This window comes from Canis lupus, chromosome X (assembly GCF_003254725.2).
Source record: "Canis lupus dingo isolate Sandy chromosome X, ASM325472v2, whole genome shotgun sequence".
In the NCBI taxonomy this organism is placed as follows: Eukaryota; Metazoa; Chordata; class Mammalia; order Carnivora; family Canidae; genus Canis; species Canis lupus.
The window spans coordinates 27,400,953-27,428,259 of NC_064281.1; the positions used below are offsets into that span (position 1 = coordinate 27,400,953).

Genomic DNA, 27,307 nt, shown 5'->3' on the forward strand with positions numbered 1-27,307 from the left:
TATCTCTTTAGAGACAAAAAATTGTTGACTCATATTACAGAAAATTGTGCTACCAATTATTTGGTTTCACAGAGAGTACAAGTCTTTAAAGAGTTAAAAGATCTCTCACATAGGGAGATACAAAGAAGATAATGTTATTCTCAGGCATATAAATAAGAAACAAAGAACAGAATGCCACATAAAAGTTATAATCTCAAATGAAATCAATCCAATATTAATATACAGACTCAATTGTTCCAACTAAATCTTGCTTTCCCATCACAGAATTGCCAAGTTATAATACTACTTTATATATTGATAGAAAACTCAGGTATAAATTTTCCATATCAGTGTAATGTTGGATGTTTCCTTTACTGAAGATGAGAGTAGGAAAACTGCTTCAAATGCAAGTATCTGAGTCTAGAGAGATTGAGCTATATAATTGTGAAATAATTTGATCTCCAAACACTTAGCTATAAAATATATCAAATCTATGTATTATGTATGACTGAAAATATACTACCTTTGGAACGCTAAATATCAGAGTAAATACCCGTTTCAGGGTTTGAACATAGCCACAGGTAAGATCATGGAAGAGTGCAACTTATACAAATAGAAAAAAAAAAAAAGGATTCAGAAATAGGTCTCAGGTACCAAATTGCCAAAATAATTCATTGGAATTATTTCACTGTACTACAAATTGTGTGCTCACATGGTATCATGTAAGATACAAATAACAGTTTACTTTAAATTATTATAGACAGAACTGGTTGTAAACTAAAAGCATATATATATATCTTATCCACAATATTAAAGAGAATTTAGGATACACTTAAGATAACATAGTAAATCTTGTTTGTTTTGCCAATGTAGCTTTTGCTTAGCTTTAAAATCCTATTACTTAATAGAAAAATTCAATTTCAAATAACACAGGAAATCCTTCACTAAAATTATAACTATTTAAATTCTACCCAGTCATATCATATAATGACTGATGTTTTCAGATCTCACTCAAATGGGTGAAATACATTTATTTTGAGTGTTTTTTATTATTTTTACATTCAGTACATATCCATGCTAACTTTTGAAATGTAAAACACCTTCAGTAGAAGGCATTCTAATGTGAATACTATATTTTGTGTCATTTACTGCTACGTTTTAAATTTGCTATGACTGTGTACCATTCACTAATATGAAATATAAAATTTTCTTTAAATATATACAAGATTGTTACATTTTATTTTAAAATTGTTACAGAATTTTGTAGTATTAAATTTATGTTCACAATGACCACAAGTCAACAAAACATAAAGTAACATGGAATATTGTAAGAAATTTGCTATCTGCCTGAAAAACTAATCAACATCTTTTTATTGAATATCCTCCATGTACTTTGTGTTGTGTACACTTTCAAAGAAAATATTACTATCCAGGCCTCAGAGATTGTTCTATATTGAAACATACTTTGGATAGTATGGGGAGACAAATAAATTAATACTCTTGATTACTGTCTCATAGGAACTTGTATTATAATTTGAATAAGGAATGACTATAAGTTATCATAATAGGAGCCAGTATCAAGAAGTGGAATGTAATGCTCCAGATGAACAAAGGAGTTGGAGATCATCTCCTGATGAGTTTATTGAGAAAGTGAGATAGAAAAGGTAGCAACTGAGCAGGACATTGAAGGATCATCATTTATTGATTTTTTTTCCTTTTTTAAAATGCCCAATATTCCTCCTATGGTGGTAGAGATTAGTGCTCATGGAATTTGCCAGTATCTCCCTATGTTTCCCAAACTCCTTGAGGTTGCAGTGGGATTAACATGACTGGATCCTGAGAAATGGGAGTGTGAGGGAAGTCATGCATTACTTCTGCTCTGAAGCACTTAATCAGTGCACATTCCTCATTTCCACTTTGGCAATGGCTCTGAAATTTCCATTGTGAGATAGGAAAACTCGAGATGGAAGCATTTGAGGTCCCTGAGTCACTATATGGAGGACAGTTGCCTGTTTACGTCAGATTTTATGAGCAAAAAATAAGCATTTAAATCACTCAGACTTCAGGTTTAAGTCTAAGTGGCAGTTATTACTAATTTCTCTGACTAAACAGCTCAACTTTTGATTAATTGTACCCTGCTTTTCCTTTGTAATCTTCATTCATTACACATGATCTGGGGGGACCTCTTAACCATAGTGCTCTGTAAACTCTAAAAGGGGACAATGACCCAATTTAGGCTAATTAGATTAGGAATTGGAATCTAAAGGTAAGAGAAATAGGAACAGGAGAAGTTTAGAGCTAAGCCATTTTGATGGCAGCATCCATAAAAGTAAATTTCCATGAACTCTTGAGTTCTCAGTATCTTCTTTTGTGGCCATGGTTGCTGTTTTTCTTTATTTTCTGTGAAAAATACTATATCTCTCCTTCACCCTATTACTTAAGAGAAAATGAAGACTGTCTCTGGTTCTTGTAACCAAAGCTTCTTAACGGTGACAAGTGGGAAGGATTTGTTTTTTGTTTTTTTTTTTTTTTTTGCTGTTTTTCTGATTTTTTTTTTAATTGGTGTTCAATTTACTAACATACAGAATAACACCCAGTGCCCGTCACCCATTCACTCCCACCCCCCGCCCTCCTCCCCTTCTACCACCCCTAGTTCGTTTCCCAGAGTTAGCAGTCTTTACGTTCTGTCTCCCTTTCTGATATTTCCCACACACTTCCTCTCGGGAAGGATTTGTATATGTAAAATTATATTCCAAAGGAATGTAAAATAAGGGCATTTTGGATAAAATAAGTCCAGGTAGCTGTAGAGTTCATGAAGTTGTTAGAGAAGCTATGTTAGGATTGTGAATCTTAGGCTATGAATTTTAGATGTTAGCCTCTGGGCTAAGGGGTTATAAAATCAAATGCCTTCAGGGGACAGGCAGGACACATAAAATTGTAAAGCTGTTACATGATTTAAAGCAGTAAGTGCTAAACTGATTGTACTGACCAGTCCAACCCTTGCCCTGTTTCTGTGCCTTTTAAAGCTCCCTACAGACAACAGAAAACAATCGAGCAAAGCATATCCTCCAGCTCTCTTGTCTCGAGGGGCTACCAGTTGGAAACCAAGGCTAATAATGTAGAACCACTGAAGGTTTCTTTGCTGGGGAATGTGAGACAGGAAGTACTCCTTTAGAAAGATTAACCTGTCAAAATAGACAGGGGTTTGAGTTGGGAGAGATCTCTTACAAGGAATCTATTGACTTGAGACTGATGTCAAGAAGAATGAAAAGAAAGAGAGGACATGAAAACAATTGTAAAGGAAGAGTCTACAGAGCCTGATAAATGCTGAGATGTGAAATCAAAGTAGAGGAAGGAATAAAGAGAAGACAAGAAATGTATTTGCCTGAGGACCTTATAAGAAGTAATAGTGCTATCTTCATGGAATTGAGAAGCCTAATTAAGCTATAGGTGTTTTATGTGCAGAAAACACAAGTATATACCTGAAGATATCTAAATAACATCATGAAAATTTCTACTAGTATTCTTAAAGATCCATTATACACAATACAACCATTTTCTGTTCATTGCTTGTTTACTCTAACACTATATTTCTGGAACAAAATATAGGATATAAGTTTTCAAAGAAAACTAAAGAAAGAGACATGGTGAACACTTGGCATGCAATAACAGAGAATCTTTTGCAGAATGTAAGCTATTAGGGACACTGTCATGCTTTGGAAGAATAACTGTCACTAAATGTTAGTACATGAAGGCACATTTTGTTACCAATCTTACTAGATCCATCCACCATGTCAAAATAATATGAACACATGCCAATAGAAATTACATTTTACTACTGCTACTGTCAGGGACTTGGCAAAATTTGGTCTCTTATTTTGTAAATTTATTAAAATGACACCATTAACACATATGGAATTGACTAACTTTCTGGGGGTCACTTTTCTCTAAATGAAATTGCCATGAAAATTCTTTCCTTATAGTAAGTCAATCGGAGAAGGACAAACATTATATGGTTTCACTCGTACGGGGAATATAAAAAAAATAGTGGAAGGGATTAAAGGGGAAAGGAGAGAAAACGAGTGGGAAATATCAGAGAAGGTGACAGAACATGAGAGACACCTAACTCTGGGAAACGAACAAGGGGTAGTGGAAGGGGAGGTGAGCGGGAGGATGGGGTGACTGGGTGACAGGCATTGAGGGGGACACTTGATGGGATGAGCACTGGGTGTTATATGTTGGCAAATCGAACTCCAATAAAAAATATACAAAAAAAAGAAAATTATTTCCTTAGGATGAAAAAAAGCATTTTTAATGAAAACCTCAACTTATTTTCACTTCCTAATAACATGAAATACATGTCTTAGCCCTGGGAGACAAATGAAAGAAGAGAAAAACTCCCCCTACAGGAAGTCCATCAAGGATGTTGAGTGGTAATAGAAATCTTCCATTTAATGATAAACACAGGGAAACAAGGCCTGTTAACTGAAATAATTCTTCCCTGCTCTTCTATCTACTCTCTGCTATCCCTTTGGTACTCATTTCAAAAATAATTTCATGTATTTGACATTCAAAGAAAGAGAAGTAAATGAAGCTCACTTCCAAACTATCTTCATACAATCTAAGAGACTACTGTTTTCAGAATAAAAAGTGAGTGAAAATCCATTGTCTATAGATTTCTTTAATGTAGAAAAACAATCCATGTATGTGAAAAAGGCAGTAAAATCAGTCCATTTTACTTTTTGAGTTTACTTACTAAGGCTAAACTGCATTTTCTTTTGTCATTTTGTCTCCAAATTCCATTATCTTATTAATAATAGAACATTTGTGAGATAAGTATTTTAAATTCTGTCCATTTGCCATCTTTGATACAAAGATTTAGACATCATAGGCAGAAATGTTATCATGAAAATCATTTAGAGAGCTATTTCAAGAAAAACATTTCATGTATATTATATTTTCTAATATTCACAGTTATTCCCTATGAAACAGCTTTTGGAAAACATCATTGATAAAAGACATCTCTTATGACTAGTTTTTTATAAAGATTTTATTTATTTATTTATGAGAGAGAGAGAGAGAGAGAGAGAGAGAGAGATGCAAAGACATAGGCAGAGTGAGAACCAGGCTCTCCTTCAAGGAGCCCAATGTGGGACTTGATTCTGGACCTTGGGATCACACCCTGAGCTGAAGGCAGATGCTCAACTGCTGAGCCACCCAGGCGTCCCTTATGACTATTTTTTGAAAAAAAAAAGCAGAAATATTAAGGTACTGTATAGGTAAGGAATGGGATTTTATGGCCATTGATGAAAATGATAAGGTTAGTCTTCTTCATACAAGATATATTCTTAGTGCCTTTTATTTATTTACAATGTAACTTTAAGAAAACACATGGTTCTGTCCTGCCAATATGGTTGTATAATAATAATTATTAAATTATTATAATACAATAATTGGTTGTACCTTTCATGATTGATATAAGTCCCCAAACCCAAAGAGTCCACAAAGCAGTCTGTACTAAGACTAGTGAAAACCTAAATGTTCCTCTTTAGCTATGCTATGATCTATTTTCTTGCTGTGTACAAAATCCTGGAAAAAAATGGGACTGGACGTAATTCGAATGCTTTTTTTCTTTTAATTCGAATGCTTTTAAACTCAGTCTACAATTTAATTTCCTTTGTGACCTTTGTAACAACAGTTATAAAAGTCTAGATTTCCTAATTCCCCAGATTTTCCACAGGTATTTCCTTATTAAGAAACAAAACAAAACAAAAGAACTTTTTTTTTTCACTCAGAGAATAACACTTTATTTTTTTTTGGTATTTTTTTATTGGCGTTTGATTTGCCAACATATAGCATAGCACCCAGTGCTCATCCTGCCAAGTGCCCCCCTCAGTGCCCGTCACCCAGTCACCCCAACCTCCCGCCCACCTCCTTTCCACTACCCCTTATTCGTTCCCCAGAGTTAGGAGTCTCTCATGTTCTGTTGCCCTCACTGATATTTCCCACTCATTTTCTCTCCTTTCCCCTTTATTCCCTTTCACTATTTTTTATATTCCCCAAATGAATGGCAAACATTATACAGTCTCATTCAAAAGAACCTTCACGCAACTTGCAGTCCTCTTCCCAATAAATGAAGGATTTTCATTTGTTTTATTTTCACTTATTTTCTGTGTTCTTCAACCTTAAAATATTTCCAGCCTTGTTCATGTCTCCCTGAAATTTTCTTCTTTCTACATTTCAAAAATTTTGCTCTTTTTCTGTCATACGGTTAAGTCTTCTAGTTCTCTATTCATTATCATTACTCTTTATGTTACCACTCATAAACTGAATGATTTTAATGTGGGAAAGAATTCTGATCATGAGGTAAAATTAACTAATGAATAAAATTTGTCTTCATTCATCTCTAGTGAGAGCCAATGTATTCTTGGCTTCTCTAGAGACCTCCAAAAATTTGTGTTTTTGATCTTCCAAGACTTTAACTTTGAAAATGTAAAAGAATGGTAAAGAATGTCTAACCAATGCCATGAATGTAGTCTGCTTATCCAAACAAGTACGAGAAGTCTTCAAGAAATCTGCAAAAAAGTAGGCGTAATTTTAACTTGTCCTTTGATGCTAGAAATAACACTGTTTCACCTAAGACTTGTGATAAACTGGGAATACAAATAAAACTTTCCTAAATTAATTCTTTTTTTTTAAATCTCCCAAATAAAATAAATACCATGTCATCATAATCGCTAAAAAAAATAAATAAAAAAAATAAATCTCCCAAATAAGTTATTTATTGGCGACAGAAAATTCAAGTCTTCTATGCCATTCAAGAATTTGACCTAAGAAGGACTGTGTCTGCAACCTTTAATTTTTAGTTCTAATTGTGTCTCTGATTGGTATGAATCCCACTTAAAAAAAACTAAGTCCTTATTAAAATTTTAATGCAAGATTCAATAATTCAAAGACCGAGCCACAGTTAAGTACATAGAAATAACAAAGGTAAACATCAGTATAAGAATAAACAAACAAATCAATGAGGAAGAATGAGAGATATAGACACAAGCATCAACATGCAAATGCTTAGGATAAAGCATGATCCAGACAACTGCAGAAATCAGAAAAGTAGCACAATAAGCAGAAAAGTGAACAGCTAGTACAGTGGGCCTTATTAACTGAAATAATGTCCCTCCCTCTATAGTATAGCAGATCCAGTTGGAGCTTCATCCACTCTCTTGACTCTTGACATTCCAGTGTAACCTGGCCAATGTCCAACAGCTGCTGTAATGACTAAGAGCTGGAGTGTAAACATCACAGTCCTCCTGCTCCTTGCTTAACGTGACTGAGATGCACCTGTTTTATACTCTCTCAGCCTTTCTCCATGGAATTAAGCTCCAGTCCCTCACAGTAGTGGCTGGCTTGCTGAATTCCACATAGGCTATTTTCTCTTCCCTTGCTTACCACCACACAACTGAACCACAGCTTCCTGAACCACCTCCCAAATAAACAACCTGAACTCAAATCCCTGTCTCAGGATTTGCTTTTGGAGCAACCCAAACCAACGCTCTTAACCTCAAAATTTTTATTAACGCCAAAATCAATCCTTAACCATGGCTACTCTGACCCCATTGACAGAGTTGAGAAAAAGACCTTAACTGAACTGGAAAATCAATTCATGCTTTCAAAAAAAAAAAATGTAGCGTGTATGCTTCTTGAGACAGACTAAGTGTAATGAGATACACAGAAACCTGATAGAAATCATTGAATACCAATTAGTGTTAGGTTTCAAAGAATAGGTCTTTAAGAAATTTGAATTCTAATGTAATTCAAAATAATTTCCAATCATTGGATTTTATATAAGTATACAAAAACTAGTTATTACCAGAGGGTGCATCTAATAAACTTTTATTTTTCTCATAATATTAAGCCACTGAAATATAAATTTGATAGAGTCCCTTCCATGCAATTTAATTCTGTGATTTTTTTTCTTTTATTTGTGAGAAAAGCATGTTTCCCTTTTAGAAATGTTGGCTTGGATTACAAAATGCTTTATTATGTGCATTGCAAACCTACTTATTTACCACAGCTAGACAGAGACTCCTTCTTACTTTGTCATGCAGCTGCTTGTTTTTAAACAAATTTTGCCAAGAGACATAAACCAGATGGCCTTCTTCAAGGGTATACTGTGAGCCGTGATAGTCAGCTTATGGTAGTTTCAAGCAGCAGACAGCTGGGTATGGAAAGTCATGATGCTATTTGGAAATCCAACTTCCAAGTGTGCTGAAGCACAAGGAGACTCTCAAGTTGGTAAATAAAACTGTGACTCCAAATTTGTTTCAATATTCTATTTTTCAAGGGTCTTTAAATTTCTGCTTCATAATATTACAGGAGGTTTTTTATACAAAATAAAAGTCCCCCCAACATACTGGATTAGAGATAAAACCTGTCAAAAAAGTGGATTCAGGATACATTTTCAAGTGGAATCAGCAACTTGAGTTTTCTCAGGAAGTTACATGCATGCCATCAAAAATGTTAAAGGATGCTATAATACTCTACCAGAGTAGTGTAGTATTTTAAATTGTTATTCCCAATTCTATTCTGTAGTAGTATTATGTATCTGTACTTTTGGCATGGCTTCATGGTGAGCAGTGCTTATTCCTCTACTCCTAGGCATTGGGCTTGCCATGTGACTTGCTTTGACCAATGGATGTGAATTGAAGAGATACTGTGTCAGTTCTATGTCAAGGTCTCTAAAGCATCACATATTTCTGCTTGCCCTTCTGAGAGTTCTGAACTCTTCCATGGATGAATATACACCAACTATCTGCTGCCCTTCCAGCTTGGGCCCCATAATGAAACAAATGGGTCAGATCTAGTCATTCAACCTACAGTCCCAAAGGCTGAAGTAGAGTTGACTCAAAGTAGCCCTGACATGAGAATAATGATTTATTGTTAATTCTGAGCATGTTTATTATGTAGAATTATTATAGCAGCAACTGACCATTACTAGCAAACTTTGGTAAGGGCCCAGTGGACAGCTACCTTGGGTCACCCCTACACTATTGGGAGATATGGAAAAAGGGATAAGACAAATGCGAGAGTTGCATCTATGTCCTAATCACAGTGCTACTACTTATTGGGAGCTACCCATAAAGATTATAGAATTGTATCTCTGATTACTTTGGTATTACTTCAAAACAAAGGGCGTGGAATTACAATCCTTAGTTTCTAGTTTTATATTTGAATATTAGAGAAAGACAAATGAGAGAAATGAAAAAAATAAAAAAGAAAGAAATGCAAGAGAAATTAAGCAGACAAAATTTACCTTTGGTAAAAACATATATAGCTTAAATTTACTCAAATATACTACTTATTTCAATATTAAGAATTTTGAAAATGTCCATCTAAACTGTTATTTATTTTTCTAAGTCTAACCATTTGGGGAAACCACACAGAATTTTTAGATGTTTGTTTCAAGCAGAAATCTCTCAAGAACCACATTTTTAGCTTGTAATGGGTGGCTTTCCCTTGAGGAAACTGATGTTTTCAAAAGGAATTTGAGACTGTCCATGGATAAACTAAAAACTAATAAGAAAATAATTCTTGTGAAAATTGCCTTATAGGCAAGAATTTGCAATTCTCACAGAGTAAACAGATTTTTAAAGTGTCAGAATTTTGTAATAATAACAAATCTCTACTCCCACATCCCATAATAACAGAAGTTAAAACAAGAAAGTAAGTCAGCAAACAAAAAGTTTGTTGACTTCTACCAGGAAGCTATGTTGACTTTAGTGACTTAATGGACATATTTTTCTTTATGAGAGAATGTCTATTTCTCTCACATACCATAAAGAACATATCAAGATCTCATATTATTCATATGTGGCTCTACCCATACTTCAAAGTCATAATTCAGTATTATTATGGAAAACCAAAGACAAATATGATGAAATTTACCCTACATAAATATTTGGTTAAATAAACTATAATGGGAATGAAGTTCTTGTTAACCAAAGAAACAAGAACCTTATTTATTACAAAATATTACAACTTCTGAGTGAGCAGTTTGTCATTTACATTTAAGGTCTCCTCAGTTAAAAAATGAATTATGTTGTGTTTAGCTTAGGGGTCACAGGAAGTGTATGGCACAGTTTCTGCTTCTATACAGTAACAAAAACTCTGTTGGATGGTACAGAGTTGCACACAGTAATGTAAGACCTTTAAATTCATGATAAGCACCTATAAGAGAACTACATAAACAGAGTTATAGGAACATGGAGACTGGAATAATTGAGACCAGCACAGTATTCCAAATGGTGATATCTGCACTGGGTCCTGAACAATGAGTAGAAAAACACAAGACAGGGTTCCTCAAGCACTTGGGAAGATCCCTTACCACTTGGCTTTGCCAAGCATCTTATAAAATCACAGTCTAGTTCTCTACAGATAATGGATATGAAGATACCAGCATCCAAATATTAAACATCTTTTTAAATAACAATGGTTTCAGACACAAGTTTTATAAAGTTTTTAGGGATGCCAGGGTGGCTTAGTGGTTGAGCGCCTGCCTTTGGCCCAGGGCATGATCCTGGAGTCCAAGGATGGAGTTCCACATTGGGCTCACTGCATGGAGCCTGCTTCTCCCTCTGCCTATGTCTCTACCTATGTCTCTCTGTGTGTGTCTCTCATGAATAAATAAATAAATAATATTTTAAAAATAAATAAAAAATAAAAAGTTTTTATATGTATCCCTGTTACTGCTACTGAAGAATGGCACCCGGAAGAGAGAACATAATCAATGAGCACAAATAATACAAGAAGTCTTATGTGAAATGCATAAAAGACAAGGAATGCAGCAGAAGAGAGTTCATAATCTGAGCCAATATACAGGCTCTGATATATTCTTCCTATGCACACTTGAGACAATTATTTCTTCCCTCTAAATCTCAAGTGCCTTGTCTATAAAATAAGGTTCTCCTGAGGATGCAATTATATATGTAATCTACTGAATGCATGCCTGGCACATTGGTGTGGCTAAAAAAGATCTTTAATTTTACACGAGATCCATCTCACATGTTCAGAAAAGGCGATGTCCTGAAATTTCAGTTTACTGTCACAATTTCTGCTTTGGTTTTAGATCCTTATTTTTTTAGTGGTTATTCTTGATGTTACTAATCTAAACTGCTATAATTTATGAATGGCCCAATTTTAGTCAAAGTAAGTAGGGAATATATACTCCAGGAGCACTATGGCAACTAAGTTATCCATCTCTTTCCTTGGCTAAGCAATGGTTTTGTTGGAAAAAGGGGGTAAAATTGGTACAAAAATTGATTAATGAGAAAATGTTTTGGGAACGTGGAGGGATAGAACAAGCAGGTATTGGATAATGATGAAAAACTTCTATTTTTATATTATCAGAATTCAGGAAGCCAGAGTGAGATATTTGCAGAATCACAGTTCATCAAATGATGGTAGGGGAAAGAGATAACTCTAGACTTAGCTACCCTTTTGACATATTTCTTAGGGCTGCTTTAAACAAAACAAAACAACACGCACTTCTGTGAATACACTGAAGACTGTTAGTTCTCTTTCAATATCCATTTTCCTGTTTTTCCACAAGAGCACACTTTCTGGCAGAGCACATAACATTCAGGAATAAATATAACATTTCTCGGCCTCCCTTGCAGCTTGGGTGTGCATATGACTGACATCTGGCCAATAGAATATAAGTAAAACAATGCAGCTCCCAGGAAACTTCATTAAAAGAAAATTAGTATGTATGCTTTGCCATTTCTTCCCACCTTCTCCCATCCTGCTTCTTGGAATGTGGATGTGGTGGGGGCTCTGTCTTGCAACATGTGAATGAGAGCTCACCATATAAGGATAGCTGGGCGGAAAGCAGGAAGGAGCAGAGCTATTATACCTGTCTTGACTGAATACTCCTACATCTTTAAGGAGAAAGAAATATGCTTCTATCTTTGTGAAGCCAAAACAAACTCTAATTGATAATGAGAATTTCTGGAAAGATTACATTTAGCACAGTTTTGCTTTCTTCCAAAACCCATCTATTCCATTTAGAGGAGAAAATGTATATTTAGAGAAGGGAAATTTGTGATATGACAAAGCCAAGAAACATACAACAAGTAAAGTTAAATAGTGGCATTATTTCCAAAATGAGGCTAGTCCTAAAGGCATAAAATTGGTTTCTATATTAGAGCCTTTTTCTTTTGAAAATAATGAAAATACAAGTTTATTTAGGTAACAAACAAGCCAACTATAGCCCCCTGTACAACAAAAAAATAGAATCATCTGTGGTGAAGAATGGAAATGTGTGTATACGGCTATCCTGGGAAACAAAAATGTTCAATTACTTTGAGAAAAAGATTCAGGATATTGATCTATGGTTAACTCTAAGATTATATGAATTTTATATCTAGTCAATTTCTTATTTGAAGCAAGTTTTAAACTAACCTCTATGTGAACTGTAAAGATTTATAAGAATCTGAAAATGTTGAAGATATAAGGCAAATGATCCTGTATGAAATGGCTATCATAAAAAGCAAATCACTCTGCAACTCTGGAGTACTTTGAAATAGCAATAAGAACATACAGAAAATAAGCTGATAGGTAGAAACAAACTTATATTTAATGCATTTCAAAAAGCCCTTTCCTTAAATAAATACAACAGGTCCCCTCCATTCAATTCTTTCACCAACTGTTGTCATCAATAAAGAGTTCAGAAGAAATTCTAAGTAAACAAGGAAATATTATACTGTATGATAACAAACTGTAATTTAAAGAAAAGCTTCAAAAAAAGGAAATCTACATCAAGGGCTAGTTTAGGTATCTAATTCAAATGGCACAAAGTACTGAATGGCTCATGTTTTAAACAGAGTTTTAAAATAAAAATTACAAGATAAAAGTATTGTTTGTTGATAATTAGTTTGTTTTAATGAGACTGGTAGGTAGGTAATTCATGGATATTAAATACCTCCAAACACCAACTTTACAGGATTAATCTTTTGTGGCTTAAAGCTTTGCCTCTGGTGGTAAAACCTCCATGTAATTGGCATCAGCAGTCAAATCATACACTTCTTTTTGGGCTGCTGGGTGAAAACAAAGTCTCCTCTATTTGGCTTACAATTGCTCTCTCGGTGGTGTACAAAGTGCAACAACTGGCCAGTAAAAGATACTAATAATACGTAGGGATTTGTTTAGACCCTACAAAGCCTGGGAAGAAATATTAATACTTGAACAGAGCATCATAAAAGAGAAGATGATGTGCAGGAGGCAGAAGCCCCTACACTGAAAAACACAAGAGAAAACAGGGCAGAAGAGACAGTGTAGAGGTGAAGTGTGCTGGCCAGTGACTACAGAAAATGACAGGTCAGGAATAAAGTCACCTCTCTTAAAGTTCTGGTGATTTATTTCTGGCATATATAAAATGTCAGTGCTGTCAAATTATAGTTTTCATCATCATCATTATCGTCAAAGTGTATTTATTAACCACATGTGCTGTACTGGGCATCGTACAAGCAGGCAAAATTGACATGATTTCTGATATCCAGGACCCAATAAAATAAATCAGAAAGATCACTGTAGACAAATGGAGGAGAGCAGATAGCAGACAAGATGCTTAACTGGGAAAGCTTGAAAGTTAACAGTAAACATTAAAATATTTTTTAAAAATTTCAGAGGTGCTTAGGTAAATTGGTGAATATGCCTCTGTGTATGATTATTTCCCAATACATCGTTAGAGATAAATGATGTGTTATTTTCTTTACACAGATAACTAAGTTTTAGAAATGAATTCTATCAAATCAATGACTTAATAAATAAGGATTTTTTCTTTTAAAAAGAACTCGATGCAAAGAACCAAAACAGAAGCCTTTCCCATACATCATGGTCTCAACAGTGAAAACAAAATGGGTCATAAATAGAAAATTTCACTTCTTCAATTCAACACATCTTCTGATATATCAGTCTCATGAATGAATGTGTGAGAATCTTTTCCTTGGTCAGTACAACATTGATTCTGGAATGAGATATAAAAAGATTTTCCCATGTTCAGGGCTTTTTTCCCCTCCACCTCTCCTTAATTCTCCCAAGTACAAAAACTAACAGTAGAGTCATGTATTGGCACATATACATATACCTGGGCGGGGGGAATATGAAGATCCAATCTTGCTTGAAAATCTTTACATTTAGTAGAGGCTAATTATAAGACTGCAATGTTAATCTTTCCTGAGTCATCAGGATCCTGTGTGTGCTTATCATGTATCTTCCCAACTACATATGGCACTGTGACAAATAGAAGAGGCTGCTAATGCTGCTATGGCTGAATGTCTCATTTAGGAACAAACAATTCTGGAAAAGCTCCCAGATTATGCATCTGTCCCTCTAGCTTCCACTTTAGAGGATAAAATTGTATGGTGATGACATGTGGATTAGTATATTATTCTTTCCCTCTGTGAGGAGTACAGGGTTATTTCCCTCACCTTGACATGAGAGAAAAATATTTGTTGAATGTCTCAGAAGAAAAATTACAAGTGAGATAGAAAATGCTTATGAGAAAGCTGCATTAAGAGTGCACTTTCAGAATTACATGCTCATTCCTCAAAGTCTGAATACAGAGATGATTAAGGCACTTTCTCTTCAAATCAGATTTCTTTGGTTTCTATTCCTGTTCCCCCCTTCCTTTCATTTCTTTCATTGTCTCGTTTTCCTTCATGCAGTACAAATGGCAGCAAGAGTCTGTGAGTCCATTAATATTGTGGGCTTTGCACTAAGGCACTAAGGGAGCTAAACAAAAAGAAATCCCTGGGGAAGAAGCTTCATGCTCTCCATCTCCCAGCATCCTATTAGCATGTGATTCTAGCTTGATGGTGGTAAATTTGGGAAAACTTTCTCTAGAGCCATAGAGCCTACGTATCTGAGAGTAGGTACTGGTCAATTATAAAGTATTCAGGGGTCCGGGTGAAATGTCAAATGTACAACAATGTAATATGCTCTTCTGTAAGCTATACATTTTTTAAACTTTGAGGTTAGGTCCTTCTCATACTTAAAAAAAAGAATCCATGTATTATTTTAAAATTTTAAGTGTAAAATTCATTCTAGCATAGCCTATACACAGAAAAGTGTACAAATAATGACTGTATAGTTTCATCAACTTTCTTAATCGATCAATGCAAACAACATCCAGATCAAGTGATCTGCCCTTGATAATCACTATCCTTCACAATGGTAACCATATCCGATCTTTCACCTCCCAATATGCCCATTTCTGAGTTTTGTATAAATGGACTCATAGAACATGTATTATTTTGCAACTGGCTTCTTTTCTGTAGCACTATCTTCCTATTTCTTATTTTCTGAACTACCACTGGTAATAGTATTTGATTTCTTTAAATGTCCTCAACCTAATTTCCTCATTTTTTGACACTTCATTTAGTTCTAAAAATTCAGTATTGTAAGAACCAATACTCTTACACTCACATCTTCCTTACATCAGATCTAAAGCTCAGAATCACATTGAATTTAACTACTTACATGTATGGGTGAGCCATCCCAAAATATCTGACTAAATGGGATTCCAAGGAGGAATAACGATTTTGAAAAAAAAATCACTTACTTGATGTCAGATAAGAACTGTGTTGCTACACAATAATGCCATCTTATGGCTGTACAGCAATGTGTAGTCTAGAAACTGCTTTCATTTTTATTATCTCATTTGAACCGTGCTATCCTCTTAGGCTTGGGGAGTAATTTCATGAAAGTGGGGCAAATTCATTAATGGTTTGAGGGATAGTAAAGATGGTATCAGAAACAAAGTTAAAGACAACAGAGTATCTGGCACTCCTTAAGTGTTTGTTGAAAGAAAAGACTGGACTGTATTTCTCGAATACTAGGTGTGTATTAGATTAACTATCTCTTTATTTTCACAGGCTTCCTGTAAGTATCTTTTAGAAGCAGTGAGTACCCATCAAGAATTAGATAAAAAACAGAATTCAGCAGCAATGTTAATTTCTCCAAAAGTTAAATATTTATTTTACATATATATGTGTGAGTATATATATATACATACATATATATGAATATATATATAAATATATATATATTCATATACATGGATAGGTATATAGATACACAAGATTCATGAATTAAATGTTCATGGTGTTTACTATTTGTGTTTCCACAGGAAAAAAGCCACTTTTAGTGTTTTGGAGATTCACAACTTTACTGAGACACATGTTGAAATTCTATTTGTTAGAAGACAAGGTATGAAAGCAGGTCTCTTAGATAATGAGTGAGCAATCACAAATCAGTCTGGCTTTTAATTCTCTACCTTTCCTCACCTAAAAAGTAATGTCTGTTTTACTTTATGACATTTAATAAAGGCAAGTTTTGGGATGCCTGGGTGGCTCAGTGGTTGAGCGTCTGCCTTTGGCGCAGGTCATGATCCCGGAGTCCTGGGATCCAGTCCCACATCGGGCTTCTTGCAGGGAGCCTGCTTCTCCCTCTACCTATGTCTCTGCCTCTCTCTGTGTGTCTCTCGTGAATAAGTTAAATCTTTAAAAGAAAGGTGAATTTTGCCATTATAGCATTTATGAATTTGGTGATTAATGATGGTCGCAGAACCTATGCCTTAGGAATGCAGAGAGTCTAATGCATTTTCTCATATTTGTAGCTTACTGTGAGTATAAACTGCGAACCTATTAGAGCTAAATATTTTGGTGAAACAGAAATATGCAGATATGCTATTTAATACGTGTTTGGGTAAATCATTTAACATCTTTGTCATTTTGACTCCCCTGTAAAACGGTGAAACAGGACAAAATCACTAGGGCTATTTCTAGCTGTAAAAACTTCTTTATTATTAATTATTAACTATCAACAAGAGTTTAGACTATTCAACAAATATTCACTTCTCTTCAGCTTCCATTGTAGGAAGAGACTACTTTGCCACTCTTTTGATGACAGGCTTGCTCTGGTCAAAGGAATGTAAGTGAACTTAATGTGGGCACAGGCCATAAGTGGTCCATAACATAAGCACAGGTCCAGAAGGCAGGTTATGTCTGGTCCATGCTCTGGTGATCTGTCATGAAAGGAGGATGCCACTGACCCTTCATGTTTAGTCCAGGAAAAAGATATATATGTAGCAGACCTTAATCTGACACATATCCTGGAACTTCTCTCAGCTAATCCACAGCTTGAAACAGCTACCCACCTGAGCCCAGCCTCGCTCAGCCAAACCACAGGTAACTTAAAAACCTACTACCATGAAAATAAATACTTGTTGTTTTAAGTCACTGGGTTCTGGGGTGTTTTATACCACCATATTTGGTAATGGCTGACTAATACACTGTCATACATGAATCATGTATGAAAAAAACTACCAACATAGCCATTCTTACTGGCTCAAAGGCATTTTGATTTAACCTCAAGTTGGCTTATTAAAAAATTAATGACATTTTTGTTGAGACCCACCATGAAGGCTGCAGTGTTTATTTATGAATGTATAGTTTTTAATCCCTCCAAAGATTCAATAATCTACTATTGTATGAGCCTTGGTGGGAGACATGTCTACAACTGCAATGGAGCCCAAATTCCAGCTGTTTATTTTTCCTGACCCTGGCAGTTAGAATGTACTTAAATAGTCTAAGCTTGCATTATAACAGGAGTCAGCAACTTATGGCCCACCAGCAAATTCTGGTCAATCACCTACATTTGTAAATAAATTTTTTTTTAATTTATTTTTTATTGGTGTTCAATTTACTAACATACAGAATAACACCCAGTGCCCGTCACCCATTCACTCCCACCCCCCGCCCTCCTCCCCTTCTACCACCCCTAGTTCGTTTCCCAGAGTTAGCAGTCTTTATGTTCTGTCTCCCTTTCTGATATATTAAATAAATTTTTATTAGAACAAGCCATGCCCATTGATATGTGCCATCTGTGGTTTCTTGCACCCTCCAAAAGTGGAATTCTGTAGTTGCCACAGAGATTATATGGCCTGCAAAGACTAAATATTTGCTAATTGGTCCTTCGGAGAAAAACAAGCAAACAAACCCAGCTATATCAAATTATTCTGTCAGAAATTTTAATTCTAAAGTTAATGACAGTCCGTCGCCCAGACGGGCACTGAGGGGCGCACTTGACGGAATGAACGCTGGGTGTTATACTATATGCTGGCAAATTGAACTCCAATAAAAAAAAATAAAGTTAATTACAAGAAAAGAAATTATAATTTAGATATTTTTGGCAGTGTTAGTAACAAGCAATATCCAGTGGCAATGGTACCTCTGGTGTACCAGCAGACCATGGCTATGCAGGCAGTTTATAATTCAGATTCATCTTGCAGCTTGATACTAAATGTGTTTTTGGATGCCTAGCTTGGTCTTCCTTGATGGATTCTGCCTATTTTTAAACCTGGCTTTCAGGCTTTCTCATTAATTCCATAAGCTACCTGATATCCTTCCAATAAATTAGATAAGTCTAGCTAAAGTAACCAGAGTCACTTTCTGTTAGTTGTGAATCAGAACCTTGAATGGTCCGTAGATGTTGCTTTACTCCTGATGTTCCTATTCCATTCCCCAGGGATCTTATTCTAGTCCAGTATAGCTCATATGTATCAACCCATATCTTATTGCCCATTTGTCCAATTTCTCTCCAGGAATGGAAGTTCTTCAAAGCAGGGACTGAACTTAAGTCATCTCCATGTAGTGTTCAGGAAAATGTAAAAAAAAATAAAAAAAAAATAAAAATAAATAAAAAAAAATAAAAAAAAGCAAGAATAAATTAACAGGCAAAAAGCCAAAACAAGCAAAAAAAAAAAAAGCCAAAAAAAAACCCATCATTTTTATCATCAAAATTGCCAAGTTTGAGTCATTATCATGTATAAACAATCCAGTAAGCACTTTACATGCATTATGTCATTGAAGCCTTGTAACAACCCTATGACTTAGAAAATATGCTTATCCTCTTTTATATATAAGGGAATTGTAAAGCAAAAAAAAAATGTGAGGGACTTGCTCAAGGGTAAATAGCTAGTCAGCAGCAAAGCAGGATTCCAAAACAATTTGTGGACTCTAGAGTCTGTGCTCATAAGCAAGACTTAAAACAGTTTTACCTGAGACTAGACTAGAAGCCATAGGCAATTTAAGAGTTCCTAACCAATTCCTAGAAATGGCCAATTAGAATAAAAATAAGATACTAATTCCAGCCACTAGGTATGAAAAGAATGAGTCTAATGGGGTTAGAGTCATGCCATCCTTTGCCAGACATAGGGAAGACCCCAGATTTGGGGTGAGATTTCAGCTTACCCATTCAGCAGAATGGCACTGGTGTTTCTGCTTATTTTAAAGTCCATGGTTGTGGCACCTGGGAGGTTCAGTCAGTTAAGCGTCTGTCATTAGCCCAGGTAATGATCTCAGGGTCATGAGATGGAGCCCCATGTTGGGCCATGCTCAGCAGGGAGTCTATTTCTCCGTCTTCCTCTGCTCCGCCCCCTGCTCATGTTCTCTCTTTCTCAAAATAAATAGAATCTTAAAAAAATATAGTCTATGGTTGAAAGGAAACATCTGTATGAACCTGTGGGAAGAGAATACCTAGCTCATAGGCCAAAAAATAAAATAAACGAAATGGGGAAGAAGCCTCACAAAGCAGAAAGTTACACCTCTGCTTTAGTGCAAGAGTGGTAGATGCCTATAAATCACAGTAATCACTGGCTACTTCAGAACGCTTCACAGTTCTTAGGGGATGGTATTGCTGACCTGGATGGCTAGGAGAAAATTCAGCAAAAAGAACAGAGATAAGAACATCCAAATAGTAGAATGAGAACTCCTTAAAAAGGTGATGAAACTGACCTCACTGCAGTAGCTTGCAGAGGCTCATAATACCTCAATGTGGGATATTGAGAAAAGGTGCACTGGTGGCACAGTAAGTTTGATGTTTGCAGTGTATACACAGGGCTGCTGAGTTTCTTTTCTTTTATTGATAAAGACTGGCTTTGGAACCCCTGGGATCAGCTGCTTTCCAGTAATTTGAGATAAACTATTAGATCATCCAGGGAGAAATGTCCTCAGGTTTCTAGGAGGAAGCTTGAATCCAGACACATTAAAAATCTACTTGAAACTCAGTACACATGACCCTTGAACAATGTGGGTGTTGGGGGTACTGACCCCTGTACAGTAAAAAATCCACATACAGCTTTTGACTCTGCTTAAATGTAACTACTAACAGGCTAATGTCGACTGAGAGCCTTACTGATAACACAGACAATCTATCAACACATATTTTGTGTATGTATTATATACTGTATTCTTTTAAAAAACAAGATATAGAAAAATATTATTAATAAACCATAGGGAAGACAAAATACATTTATGTTACTATACTGTATTTATTTAAAAAAACTACCTATACATAAAACTGCAAGTGGACCCTTGCAGCTCAAAGTTGTGTTATTCAAGGGCTACCTGTGTCATATTAATCCTGAGCATGTCACACAAAATAAAATATAGCTCTTGTCTTTAAAGGAGCTTGTGCAGTAGGCAGAAAAGTAAACAAATTGATGGCCCTGTGATAAGGGCAGCCAGCAAGTCTGGCAATATTTGCAACTATACAAATGGAATGCTGGTGTTATATTACATAAATATTTAAAGAATACCTACGTTTCTAGACTTTATCATCAATTCACAGTTTTAAGACATGAAGAAGGAAACAACATCATAGGTGAGACCTGAAGGACTGGCAGGCCAGAGCGAACACAAAATATTTGGGAATCTTCAACTCAATTTCATAATGGTAGAACAGAATTCGGAGAGGTTATAGGACAGGCAGGAACTGATAAGTCGTGAGGCTGAACAAAAGAACAAGGGTCATATGAAGGCTTTATATGCCCAATTAAGGAATCTGGACTTTATTCTAAGGAGAATGAGATAATAGGACTGAAGTTCTTCCCCTTATGTTTTAAAGATTTTATTTATTTATTTGAGACAGAAAGAGCATGAGCAGTGTAGAGGATTGAGGAAGAAGTAGACTTCCTGCTGAGTAGGGAGCCCAATGTGGGGCTCAATCTCAGAACCCTGTGATCATGACCTGAGCTGAAGGCAGATGCTTAACCAACTGAGCTCAGGTTGCCCCAGTCTTGCACTTTAGAAAAACAACTCTGGATAAAATATAATTGGGAAGAAAATGAGAATGATCATTAGAATTAACTGAGATTTCTGCTATAAGTATCAGTTTAGTAACCTACATTAGTAAATAAAAAACTAAAATAGAAGTAAGGATATTTAGAAATGGACAGATAAGAGAGTTAAGGGAGAGGTTCCCTGTAGTTATTAAAGATGATTTTATTTTATCTGAAAATAATAAAGGAGACTATCTTGAGACTATAATCTTTAAAACAAATTATTTTAAATCATTAGAACTCCATTACTTTTAATCTAAAATGGGAAAAGAAAACAATATTCTACCTTCTTGCAGTATGAGGCTAAAGAATGTACATTAATTTTTGAAAATGTGGTCACAAACTAGATATGTTAATTCAGGCAAACACTGAAAAATTATTTTAAATCAACTTAACAAATTCTTTATAGCAAAAAGAGTAGGGGGACTGCAACATGTTATGAATCATCTTCAAAATAAAAGTAGTAAGTGAAAATCAACTTTTCACTGGTAGCTTATATTTCAAACACATTAATCTAAATATCAATCTGCTATAAATATATAAGACACAAAAATACATGACACAGATTTGACCAAAGATACACATTTATTATTGTAGTTATTTAAACCACTTCAATTAAATGACAAAACCTATTTGACACCATGTGAAATTTTAGAAGGTAATATAGTGCTCCAATGCAATGCTAACCCCAGTATAGAATAATTTCTAGAACTCAGCTCATTAGTCGGTTCATCATTATTTGTTCTTACTTCACTTACCTTTTTCCAATGATAGTAATACTTCTCCCTATCTGCCTCCCTACCTTCCCATGGGGAACACTGAAATGAACTCCAGAGTTCTCTGAAAACAGGTATAGTAATTTGAAAAAATAAAAGTGTTACCTACCCTTGTCGGTCCTTGTACATATTGTTAACTCTTTCCCATTGGAAATCAAGCCGTGAGAGAGCTTCCTGGAGCTTTGCCCTTTCTGCAGGAGTGGCACTGTGCAATGCTGCTGTCTTTTTATTGTGAATGATGTCAATCCGACCTGAGATTTGTTGCAGGCTGTCTTTTATGTTCTACAATATAGAAAATTTGAAACACATCAGAAATGAATCAGCTTCTATGGAGATAGAGAAAAGGAAATTGATAAACCCCAGAAATAAAAGTCTTGCAATTCTTTTTTTTTTAATAATTCAAGTTTTTATTTAAATTCTAGTTAGTTACCATGTAATATTCATTTCAGGAATATAATTTAGAGATTCATCACTTACATATAACACCTAGTGCTCAACACAGCAAGTGCTGTCCTTAATACCCATCAGCCATTTAGCCCATCTCCTTACCCACCTCCCCTCCAGCAACCCCCAGTTGGCTCTCTACAGTTAAGAGTCTCTCTTATGGTTTACCTCCCTCTCTTTTTTCTCCCCCCCTATTTTGATCTGTTTTGCTTCTTAACTTCTGCATATGAGTGAAATTACATAGTATTTGTCTTTCTCTGACCAACTTATTTCACTTAGCATAATACCTTCTAGCTCCATTCATGTCATTGCAAATGGCAAGATCTCATTTTTTTTTATGGCTGAGAGGGAGTCTACTGTGTGTGTGTGTGTGTGTGTGTGTGTGTGTGTGTGTGTGTATACCACCTCTTCTTTACCTATTCACCAATCAATGGACATTAGACTGTTTCCATAATTTGGCTATTGTTGATCAGTCTTGCAATTCTTAATTCCTGCCTTTTTAAAATCATTGTCCTTGAAGCCCAGTGATTTCAACATGTTCAGATTCAATGGGTTATTCACAGTCTTCATCTTGATATGGTTGATCATTCCCTCCATCTTAAAATTCTATCTTCATTTGGCTTCTATAACCTGAACTCTTCTGGTTTTTCTTCCACCTTCTTGTCTACTGTTTCCTCAGTCCTTTTCTGAATCCTTCTCTGACTTATCTCTTAATACTGGGTGCTCTGCTTAGTTTTGACATTTCTTTCCTTCTCTCTATATATACTCCCTAATTGGTCCCATGACTGCAAATACCGTCTATACAATGGTGACTCCCAAACTTCTATTTCCAGTCCTAACCTCAACTCAGAAACCAGGTTCACGAATTTAACTGCTTTATTGACATTTGGATATCCCATGGGCATCTCAAATTTAACATGACCCCAACAAAATTCTGAGCTGTATCCCCTTATCCCTCTCTTACAATGGTTTTCCCCATTTCAGTAAATGACATATCAAATAATAATTAGGCTGATAACCTTAGAGTCACACTGACCTTTCTTTTTTAGTCTCCAGTGTCCAAGTTGTTAGATAGTCACGTTGGCTCTAATTCCAGAACATGTACAGAATTTGAGCACTTATCATTACTTCCCTTGCTATAGCTTTGATATAATCTATCATTATACTGCAATGGCCACCTAAATGATCTCACTGCTTCCAGTCTTACCCTTCTCCTAGTCAATTATCCACACAAGAGCCAAAAAGATTTTTTCAAAACATAAATCAGGTCATATTCTACTCTGTTCAAAATTCTCCAATGGTTCCTCCTCACACGTATAATCTTTACCACAGCCTACAAAGTTCTAAATCACTTGGTTGTATGTTTTCTACCATTCGGATTTTAAATCTTTTCTTAGTCTCCTCTGAGTCCAGCACATTTTAGCCTCATTAACCTTTTTGTGTTCCTCAAGTATGCCAAGCATTATCTTGCCTCCAGGCTTCTTCTTTACTTGCTGTTCTATCTGCCAAAAATATTCTTTCACTCCAAGACATTTATATGACTAGTTCCCTCACTTCGTTCTCATCTAAGAAGAGCCTTCTCCACCACTCTATTTTAAATAGCATTCCTAACCATTCTGTATTCCCTGTATTCTTTGTTTTGCTTCATGACATTTATGACTAACATTATATTATATATCTACCAGTCTTTCTACACCACTAGACTAGACCCTATAAGTGCAGGAAATGTTATCTTACTCTCACTGATTAAGATTAAGAACTCTCACTGGGTTTCCAGAACTTAAACCTATGCCTGGCACATGGTAGGTTACTCAATGCATTTTGTTGAATAAATGAATAAAATAATATATCCTCTAAATTAACTCCAAACTTTTTTATGTATATCATATTTAAAGGGAAAAATCACAAACTACAAGTTCATTATGTAATAGACATCTTTAATAATATTTATTTTCAAAAAATGCTAAAAATTATATACTTGGCTAGTCTTACTAGTATGAATTTGGTTATTTTGCTCATCTGAATTATTATAGACAAGTCAATTGAGCAAGCATTCATTGAGTTCTTCCATGTACAAGGATCAATATAAAGGAAGCAAAGGTTGGTGAAGCACAGTTTTATTTCCTTGTTTTCAAGAAGTTTTAAATGGATCTTATTGTGGTACTTAGCGGGGGGTATGATTTGGAGAAATGAAGGAAAAATAATAGTGAAAAAGCCCCAGCTAGATAACAAGAAAGAATTTGATGAGCATTCTAAGTCTATTCTTTTCTGGAAGTTCAAAGAAGGAATGAATCATATGCCATATTTGGTCACACACTGAGGAAAGAGCTCATGAAGGAAGTGCAATTTGGCGTGTATGTAGCTAAGTAGTTAAAGTGGGAAGGGCATTATGCTTACTAGGTAACACTTATGCAAAGATAGGGAATATGAACAGTCATTTTTGGCTTACATCTTGGAAATGTACAAGATTAGGAGAAGATGGGTCAGCAAACAGAGGCTAGAGATATTTAGTAATGTGCTTTCAAGATTCTGAATGTAAGTCAGTCGCCAATAGGGAATCATGATTCATACAGTAATTGTGATGAAAACTTTCAAATACATATGAAAGTAAGAAAAGAGTACAAATAGCCCCCTTGAACCTATTGTCCAGTTCCAGTTCTTATAAAGCTGTGAGCAACCTTGTTTCATTATACTTGCACACATTCACCTCCTCAAATGGATTATTTTGAAACAGACTGATATAATATCTTATCCATAAATACTTTTAGCATGTTTCCAATATATATGAATGTGTTTCAAGGAAAGTACACATAATAACATTATCACACCTACAAAATTAAAAACAAAACCATCAATGTAATTAAGTGTCTAGTTGGTATTCATACTTGAGTTGGATTGAGAAAGTTGTTTAGGAAGAAAACTCAGAGAACTCAGTGACTGGGTATTGAGTGAAAAAGAGGACAGACTTAAATTATTCTCAGGTTTCTGGCCTGGGCACCTGGATGAATAGCGGTGTCACTGAGTAAAAGGATTTCATATGGATAAACAGGTGTGTGTTTGTGTTTGTGTTTGCATGTGTGTAAGTGATGAATTTGGTTTTGGATATGATCATATTGAGAAGCCTTTGGGGTATCAGACTGTAGATACCCAATAGGCAGCTGGCATCAGATTTTGCAAAAAGAAATGAGATGGGGATCCCTGGGTGGCGCAGCGGTTTGGCGCCTGCCTTTGGCCCAGGGCGTGATCCTGGAGACCCGGGATCGAATCCCACATCGGGCTCCCGGTGCATGGAGCCTGCTTCTCCCTCTGCCTGTGTCTCTGCCTCTCTCTCTCTCTGTATCTGTCATAAATAAATAAAATATTAAAAAAAAAAAAAAGAAATGAGATGGTGACTACTGTTGGGCCATACATCTTTTCTCATTTCTTTCTTTCTTTTTTTTCTTTCTCTTTCTTTTCTTTTTTTCTCTTCTCTTTTCTTTTCTTTTCTCTTTTCTTTCTTTCTTTCTTTCTTTCTTTCTTTCTTTCTTTCTTTCTTTCTTTCTTTCTTTTCAGAGAGAGATAGCACATGCAAGTGAGAGGGGAGTATAGGGGCAGAGGGAGGAGGAGAAAGAGAATCTTAAGCAGGCTCCATGCCTAGTATGGAGCCCAATGTAGGGCTCTATCTCATGACTCTGAGATCATGACCTGGGCCAAAATTCAAAGTTGGACACTTGACCATCTGAGCCACTCAGGTGCCCCCTTTTTTTCCACATGTCTGCATGGTCTAAGCTTTCTGAGCAAAGGCCACTGGCAATTAGGTTAAAGGATGATTGAATAGCAAACATAACTTGGTGTTCGGACTAGTAGAATTTCCCAGAAAGACCTGGAAACTTACTTTTCCTAGGTCCCTTTGCTTATGTGCCAATTTATAGTCTGAAGATAATAGACCTAGACCCTTCTCTCTTTCTAGGAGATGATTTGTTTAGCCCCTGGAGCAAGGGTCTCTGTTTCTATCTCACTTTCTCTGTCAGATATGCCAGCTGCCTTATATAAGCTCTGTTATCATAAATTCAGGGATTCCCTCCCATATTGCAACCCCTGAATACACAGATAAATACATGGCTCTCACTGCATTGCCCCATGAGGATCTGGGGCATGAGCACTGGTGCTAAGATGCTCTTGAGTAAGTAATTATGTTTTCTCTGATCCACAGGTCTTGCATTTCCTGTCAGGATAAATAAATATAAGTATAAAAACTTAATAAGTGTCAATAAAAGAAATATTTTTGCTTACTTTCAGACAAAACTGGGGAGAGTTTTAACCACATATGAGATGGAGACTAGGCCAGATATGGTGGGGCTATTGCTGGGCCTGCAGCTTCCCAGAAAGCAGGTTCCAGCAAACTGTATAAGCCCCACACAGGGGCTTTGGGTAGATCCTAGAAGACTTTCCTGCCTCATTCTAAGACTTCATGGCTGTGGTGCATGAAGACCTGACTTGGTGAAGGACAAGCAAGTGAGGGTATAGAGAATATCAGTTGTAAGGGATAAAAGTCAATGCTTATGTTAGGACGCTAAAAAAAAAGCAGCTGAAAGCAGAAAAGTTGAGACCAAGTAAAACACAATGGTTATGGATGATGCGAATAAATTTCAGAGAAAGAGTGAGAGAGACTGAAAGAGGGAGAGAGATTATCAAATTCCAAGGTGTTCTCTTCAAATCATGTACAACTTATGATAGGGAGGCTTCATTATTTTTTTTAAGCAACTCAGTTTAATTCTGCAGTAAGAATACTTAACTGACAGGTCACATATTACCATGTGAGGGGAAGGAGGGCATGCCAACATAGAAATAAACTCTGTGATTGCTTCTCTGGAGGAATGCAGGTGAAAATTATGTTCTACCAGTGTTACATACAGAATTGCTAGTCACCGGAATAATACCCCTGTGTTAT

General features: G+C 35.7%; 1 protein-coding gene across 15 annotated transcripts in view; it reads right to left on the bottom strand.

Annotated features, from left to right (window-relative positions):
- Window positions 1-27,307, bottom strand: part of DMD (dystrophin) — a 2,170,621-nt gene that overhangs the window by 1,115,619 nt on the left and 1,027,695 nt on the right. For all 15 annotated transcript variants that reach the window (XM_025439443.3, XM_025439430.3, XM_025439477.3 and 12 more), the window contains one exon: window positions 22,043-22,215. In XM_025439443.3, the coding sequence (XP_025295228.1) occupies window positions 22,043-22,215 (173 nt within the window). The remainder of the gene's footprint in view (window positions 1-22,042; window positions 22,216-27,307) is intronic.